Source organism: Nansenia antarctica (assembly GCF_963989245.1).
Source record: "Nansenia antarctica genome assembly, chromosome: 1".
NCBI classification, from domain to species: Eukaryota; Metazoa; Chordata; class Actinopteri; order Argentiniformes; family Microstomatidae; genus Nansenia; species Nansenia antarctica.
The window spans coordinates 89,709,078-89,717,902 of NC_137674.1; the positions used below are offsets into that span (position 1 = coordinate 89,709,078).

Genomic DNA, 8,825 nt, shown 5'->3' on the forward strand with positions numbered 1-8,825 from the left:
TAGAGGTTTTCTGACAATCTAGGTTTTGGGCTGGTGGGTTTTGGTGGACTTAGCACACTTAGGGCCGGTTTCACAGACAAGGCTTAAGCCTAGTCCTGGACTAAATCACACTTTCAATGTAAAATCTCCATTGAAGATGCTTTTTAGTCCAGGATTAGGTTTAAGCCTTGTCTGTGAAACCGGCCCATAGAGTGTGAATTTTAGGCTGGAAAATGTCAATCCCATCTGGCAACGCTATGTTTGACTTTGACATCAGAACGACCCAGCAGAACACACACACAGCAGCCTATACCACCAGTACACTACACCACTCACAGATGCTTTTGCCCTGTTTCCCTTTTCCAAACGCTTCCGCGGTCATCTTAAAGAGACACACACAGCATCAACAGGAAGCATCGCTAGTTGCATCACATCTATGTTAATATTTCAGGAGGATGCGTTGAGAAAGAGCGTGTCCGAACAGCCCTGTGATAGGCTGGGCGGGTCAGAATGACCCTGATTCGCTGTTGTCTCTGGATCAGTTCAAAGCCTTTCTCCTGCTCAGACATGACGGTCATTGTGTGACTCTGACAGCAGCGACAGACAGACAGACACTCGGTGCTCGATTAGCCCGTCCTGCAAGGGCGTCCAGCACCATGGCAGACGAGGAGGATAGTGTTACCATCCCAGAGTTCAGCAGCCTGCTCCGCATGGACCCCTATCTGAGACCGTACGGCAAGGACTTCCAGAGGAGGTAAAAAAATGGCTTTTTCAGCCCGAAACTCGCAGCTGCGCACTGCAGCACACCAGCCGGTGTGTGTGTGTGTGTGTGTGTGTGTGTGTGTGTGTGTGTGTGTGTGTGTGTGTGTGTGTACATTCAGTAGCGACAGCGGCATCAGTGTCTCTCCGTAACAACACAACGCAACACCAGGAACACCTCCTTCAGTCGCCTGCTAGGCGGATATGAATGAATGAATGGTCTTTATTGTCATTAATACAGTACAGGTACCATACAACGAAATTTAGGAGGGGGGGCTCCCCTGGTGCTTGGAAAAAACGACTAAAAACAAGAGAGCCCAGGGTAAAATAAAAAAGAGAAAAGAGCTGGTTGACATAAATAAAGGCTATGTACACTATCTACTATACTACTATACAATAAAACACTGTGCTGTACTCTATGCTATGCTATAAATATCCGAACTTTTCCTATATCTGAACCTTATGTACACATGGGTTGTCATGACCTTCTGCTAGCATATCAGCACATTATGTCCAAGTCAAGACTAAAAACCCATCTTTTTAATATTGCCTTTAAATGACTAAATTATTACATGATGATTATATAATGATTGGAGCACTTTGAGCTGCAACGTTTGCAGGAAAAGCGCGATACAAATAAAGGTTATAATTATTATTATTATTCTAGTCGGGTTGCTGCAAAGCTGCTCGCATTAGGTGCTCCGCCTCCACCCTCCATTATTCTGTCTGTTTACAATAAAGTATTTTCTAGTTTCTTTGCGTTTTGCAAAAATGACAAATGCTTTGGCCTCGTCACCAGAGACGATACTGTATAACACATCACAGGCGATTTGCTTTGCGAACCTGCAACCATCGACATCTAGGCTGCGTTCGTAAATACGCTCTGTAAATCTGACCAGCACTCACGGAACGCCTCTTGTCCAATCAAATGACTTGGTCTCTTTATGACGTTGAACTCAGTGTGCGCTCCGGCGCTCTCATAGCGAGTTTACGAACGCAGCCATATAGTCATAAGTGATATCTAGGCCCGGTATGGACTCACTTCAGAATAATCTGAATCAGAAAGCTTTGTTGACGTTGCACAAACAGTACAGTAACGACATGTGTTATGCATCACCTAAAAAACTATACCTACCTACACACACACATACCTACCATACACACACATACCTACCATACACACACATACCTACCATATACACACATACCTACCATATACACACATACCTACCATACACACATACCTACCATATACACACATACCTACCATACACACACATACCTACCATACACACACATACCTACCATACACACACATACCTACCATACACACACATACCTACCATACACACACATACCATACACACACATACCTACCATACACACACATACATACCATACACACACATACCTACCATACACACACATACCATACACACATACCTACCATACACACATACCTACCATACACACACATACCTACCATACACACACATACCTACCATACACACACATACCATACACACACATACCTACCATATACACATACCTACCATATACACACATACCTACCATACACACACACACATACCATATACACACATACCTACCATACACACACATACCTACCATACACACACATACCTACCATACACACATACCATACACACACATACCTACCATATACACATACCTACCATATACACACATACCTACCATACACACACACACATACCATATACACACATACCTACCATATACACACATACCTACCATACACACACATACCATACACACATACCTACCATACACACACATACATACCATACACACACATACCTACCATACACACATACCATACACACACACATACCTACCATATACACACATACCATATACACACATACCTACCATACACACACATACCTACCATATACACACATACCATATACACACATACCTACCATACACACATACCATATACACACATACCTACCATATACACACATACCTACCATACACACATACCTACCATACACACATACCTACCATATACACACATACCTACCATACACACACATACCTACCATACACACATACCTACCATACACACATACCATATACACACATACCTACCATATACACACATACCTACCATACACACATACCTACCATACACACATACCTACCATACACACACATACCTACCATACACACACCTACCATACACACACTACCACACCACATACACCCATACACACACTACCACACCACATACACCCATACACACACATACCTACCATACACACACATACCTACCATACACACATTATACCTACCATACACACATACCTACCATACACACACATACCTACCATACACACACTACCACACCACAACATTCACACCACATACACCCATACACACACTACCACACCACATACACCCATACACACACTACCACACCACATACACCCACATCTACTTCCTCCTATTGTGTGACAGCTGCTGTCCCCAGGTCAGATGATGCCTCCATACCAGCTGGGGAGATGACACACATGTGTGTGTGTGTGTGTGTGTGTGTGTGTGTGTGTGTGTGTGTGAGTGTGTGTGTGTGTGTGTGTGTGTGTGTGTATGGGTGTATGTGGTGTGGTAGTGTGTGTATGGGTGTATGTGGTGTGGTAGTGTGTGTATGGGTGTATGTGGTGTGGTAGTGTGTGTATGGGTGTATGTGGTGTGAATGTTGTGGTGTGGTAAACCCAGTTTTTGTGGCATTATACATGGTTAACTACAGCAGGACTGAGGGTCTAGGTTGTAACCCAGTTTATAGATCAACCACAAAGAACCATATGAATGACTTGCAGCTGTGTAGATATAGATCTAACCCAGGAGAAGACAGACAGGTGTAGCCTGTGAACCTGTGCTACCGTTGTTGTAATAAACTTAAGTAGTGGAGAGACCGTAAGCATTCGAACACAAGTGTCTGTTTCTGGTCCCACAGTGAATTAACTGCAGTTGAGATGTTTACATCCCTATGAAGCTGACTGTTTTATTACCCTAGGGATGCTAGGCTAATTTACACAAACCCCATTCGCTTTTGTTTTCTATGCTTGAATAATGAAACCGGCGTGCGAGATATCTGAGTTATTTATTCACCGTACTGCTTTCATTCTATGCCGTGACTGTCTACGTCGTTTCACTAAGCTCAGTAGGCTACTAAGTGAAAGACTAGGGTCTTGTGTTTGCTGAGTTAGTGGGACACAGGTTTTGGACCCTGCTGGGGTCATTTGAGGTGAATGGCACTTCAGTGACCCGCTTTTGTCTAAACTAAAGTCAATATCTGGGATTTGAAAGTCAATAGACGGAGGTGTGCCGTGTTAGATGTGATTGTACTGGCTGCTTATGTCACATCATTGACTTCAGAGACAGAGGCTAATCTCTAAGTTATCTCAACTAAACCAGTACCGTTAGGCTTTAAAATATTCATATTTAAAAGTATTTACAGCATTGTGATAATTGTATGACAATAACCTATTGATTACTTGTGTGTTACTGTGGGAATCAAGAATGAGCTTTGGAATAAGGTGCTATATACCGTAAGTCAGTCCATGTTGTAGAGACAGTGGTTCTGTGTCGTGACGAGCCCATCTGCAGCACACAGGACATAGAGGCTGCCCTAACTGCTTGATTATTATTACTAATAAGCAGTATGCAGTCGTGTAGCTTCAAGTTCGGAAATCTCTGTGTTTTTAACAGCCATGGGTGGGGTCATTTGACTCTGTGAGTAAAACTGTTTTATATCTTTGCACTCGATCAAATTTCAGGACCCTCCTTTCATGACTTTTCCTAGATATGTGCGTTCTACTACCCAGTATCCTTACATTTTCTAAATCACATCAGGATAAGCTAGTATAAAGCAGAATACTGCATCCCTACCGGATGACACCCAGCCATGTCCTGTAGTCCAGCCACCTGTAACACGTTTGTTATAATCACAGGCATTCATTTCACGCCTGTTACTGTGGCAGTGAGACCAGCCTGTCCTTAAACGCATCCCCCTTCTGCCCCTCCTCCCCCTCCTCTCCAGAACAGCCATGAAATTGGGACACCGGGGGTATGAGGGCTGCGTCAAATGAGTTTCAAAGTTTATGTTTGGCAACTGCTGTCCTTGTATCCTCTGTGCTCAACATGGGGGGGGCGCAGTTACTAAGAAAGTTGCCAGTTTTTCTTCACCGTATCATCAGCAGCCCCGGGGCGTTCACAAGCCAGTCTGAGCTTGGCTGCAGGGGAGAGAGAGAGAGAGAGAGAGAGAGAGACAGACAGAGAGAGAGAGAGAGACAAACATACAGAGAGAGAGAGACAGACAGACAGAGAGAGAGGGCACTTAGCTTAGCTGGCTGGAAGAGACTCACTGTAGCACTGAAATGCGCTATGGAAACTTAAGTGAGATACATTGTATAAAGTTATAGTTTGTTCTCCCAGGCAACAGAATTTAGCCATTAGCCAAAGGTTTAGCTCACAGGATGTCATAGCTTTGTAACCTTGGGTGTGCTAGAGACAAGGAGGCAGAGGTATTGACAATGGCTGTAAGTGAGATAACATTTATTTACATTTATTAATTGTATAAAGTGAGAGTATGAAGAGTTTATTCTCCCAGGTAATAGACATTAGCCAAAGGTTTAGCCTTGCTCACAGGATAGGTCATAGGTTGGTAACCTTGGGAGTGCTAGAGACAAGGTTATGTGTCTGTGTCTTTCTAGGCCAATCCAGAGCCCCGAGCAGCACGTGGCCAGCTGACCTCTCTAGGGTCTATATCTGGCCGCATGCCAGGGGAAGGGCAGGTGTATTTCTGTACGTGACGATGACTAACAAAATAATTTGTGGCCAGCGTAGGAAAGCCACGTCACACTGGATGTGTCCTGAAGGGGAGCGTGTCTATGTTCCCACAGCCCAATGGTCCCACATCTCTAAGTCATCTAGCTAACCCTAACCTTAACCCTAACACTGACCCTAACCCTAGTCCTAACCCTAACACTGACCCTAATCCTAACCCTAACACTGACCCTAACACTGACCCTAACCCTAACCCTAACACAAGGGGTGAAAGTGGTTTGAGTTTCTTACAGGAACTATAGGCTACTACCCCAACCTTCATCGTTTCATATTGTTCTCCTCCTGCCCCCAGCTTCATGCATCCCTGAACACACACATCGTGGTGTTGGTGTCGAAATTAGAAACACTTTAGGGCTGCCAAGTTTCACCAAAAGTTTGGAGTGAGAGTTTTTGGTGGTGGAGCGACCCAAAACTGTGCACGTTTTGGTAGCGGCGGCCCCTCTCTCCCACACAATTATTTGTGCTAGTTTCCTGCAATTTTAAACCAGCACAAGAAATGAAAATAATTGGAACATTTGATAAAACAAGAGAAATTCAGATAATATATCTTAAGTCTTAATAAACAAATACAGTAGCCTACAGACTCTAAAAGAAAAATGGGCCCCATCAACAGGACTCAGCCCCTTGGTCAGCAGCAGAAATACCCTTGGTCATCATCTTATATACAGTGCATTGCTCATAGATGGCTATCATGTTATACAGTACATACCAGGGTTTTTCCTGGGTCAGAATCAAGCCTTGGAGGTTGATGTTGTGCGCGCGCAGTGTGCCCACATTTTCTTTGAGGGACCCCCAATTGTTCTATTTGTATTGTAAATTGTAATTATTAATAATAATAATAATAATAATAATAATAATATGATGCGATTTGAAAGTACCAGTAGGCTACCAGATACGTATGCACATATTTTGCTACCAGATACGTATGCACATATTTTGCTACCAGGGTTGCCAGATGGAATTGACAATTTCCAGCCCAACCAGTCTAAAAGCTGCCGAATCCACCCGTCCAGTGTGACCAAAAGTAGCCCAATCTGGCAACACGGCTTGCTTATGGAAGCATATAGTGGACTAAATTCAAATGTTAATGCAATTTGAGATTGCATTTGCATGTTCCACTTTTGCATGCATTCTTTCAGACAATATTCAAATTCAAATGCAATTCTAATGAGCGGATGTGTTTCCTAGAACATATAAATGCAATTGCTAATCACATTATTGCATTACAATTTGAATATTGACTCAAATAACACAGGCAAAAGTGGCAAATGAATATGCTATTTTGGGATTGCATAGTCATTTTCACATTAGAATGAAAATTTGAATTTTGTCAGCTACAAAGCGGATGTGTTTACTAGAACATGTAAATGCAATTGCGTATCACATTATTGCATTACAATTTGAATATTGACTCAAATAACGCAGGCAAAAGTGGCAAATGAATATGCTATTTTGGGATTGCATAGTAATTTTCACATTATAATGAACTTTTGAATTTTGTCAGCTACAAAGCAGCGCATGACTTTGAAAATTAAATGTCAAATGGCTTTGCATTATCATTTTAATATTGACAGCGAATGTGCACATCAGGTACATGAAAATGAAAATGCAAATCATTAGAATTGCATTTGAATTTGAATATTGTCTGAAAGAATGCATGCAAAAGTGGAACATGCAAATGCAATCTCAAATTGCATTAACATTTGAATAAAGTCCACTATATGCTTCCATACGGCGCGACTGTAATCCCGGTCGGACTGTCTCAGTGCACAGTGCTGCCCACCCAACCACGTCGCGTCGGGTCTACTGTAAAGCAGGTTAACGTGTCCTTTTCAAAGGTATTAAAATAGACGCAAGGAAACATAACGTCAACCATGTGTTTCCTTGTTGGAAATTATGGATCGTGAATCGTGATTGCTTCTGCACTCTGCAGCAATCGGATTTTGATTGACAGGCAGCTGCATCTCTTCCCCCAACGGCGTTCCGGCACAGAAAGTCTTGCCGGAACGCAGCACCGGACCTTTCCGGCCCACTTTCACCTATGCCTAACACTGACCCTAACACTGACCCTAACCCTAGTCCTAACCCTAGTCCTAACCCTAACACTGACCCTAACCCTAGTCCTAACCCTAACCCTGATCCTAACCCTACTCTATCCTAACACTAACCCAACCCCAACCCTAACACTAACCCAACCCTAACACTGACCCTAACCCTAGTCCTAACACTAACCCTAACCCTAACCCACCTATGAAATATTAGAAATGTGGGACCATTGGGCTGTGGGAACATAGGGATGACCCGTCTTGAAGATACATTAACTGATGATTGTTGACAATGTTTAATAGACACACTAAAAACTCTTCTATCAGCTACTCTTAAGGCCTTCATCCTTTGTGCGACTGGTACTCCGTGGTTTGTGCTGCACAACCCTGTGGGAAGTACCCTGTAACTCATACTTCTGCATGGCTACCAGCAGCCTGTGTGCAGCGGTGTCATTGTACTTCTGTACGGCTACTTCTGGTTGCTTTCATATCACCGATTACATAATGAATGGTTGAGAACAGCTGCAGTCTGGGTAGGGTAGCAGACGTCTGTCAGACTGCACTGTAGACTAGCTAACAAACAAGGCTAGCTAGCTAGCTCGTAAACAAAGGCTGCCTGTAGTTTACCTCAGGAGAGTTTGTCTTGTATTTATGAATATCTCCAGGAGAGCTGATAAAAATCCTAGTTTAAACTGTGATTTGAAGCTATACAGAGTTTGTTTACTATTGAACTCAGCTCATGAGGCATTTAATAATGATATTTTTTCAATATTCAATGGCTATTTATAAAAGTGTACTTACCAAATCCCAGATTGCCCCTTTGGTGCAGATTTGGTGAAAGACATTCTCTGTCGTCCAGTGTGAAAGTAGTCTATAGTGTTAACATAATGATATAGCCTAGTAGGTAGGCCTAGTTATAACCACGTTAGAATATGTATAGCCGTTGGCTAGAGAATATAGGCTACACTATTCTGAATATTAACTGCCTGTGTTCATAACCGCAGAAGTGTAATAGTATCACTGTCTCACCAGGCAGGGCAGGTTTATTTGTACAGCACATTTCATACAACAGGGGCAATTCAAAGTGCTTTACATACAGCAAAAAAGCAAAAAAATACAGAAAAAGAAGGATAGTAATAAAAAACTAAA

The 8,825-nt window shown here is 42.8% G+C and overlaps 1 protein-coding gene across 1 annotated transcript in view; it reads left to right on the plus strand.

The window, feature by feature from the left end:
* The first annotated feature begins 541 nt into the window (after positions 1-541).
* Positions 542-8,825, plus strand: part of gbe1b (glucan (1,4-alpha-), branching enzyme 1b) — a 70,108-nt gene continuing 61,824 nt past the window's right edge. Inside the window, exon 1 of the mRNA XM_080548906.1 lies at positions 542-733. Coding sequence (XP_080405032.1) covers positions 636-733 — 98 coding nt within the window. The 5' untranslated portion in view covers positions 542-635. The remainder of the gene's footprint in view (positions 734-8,825) is intronic.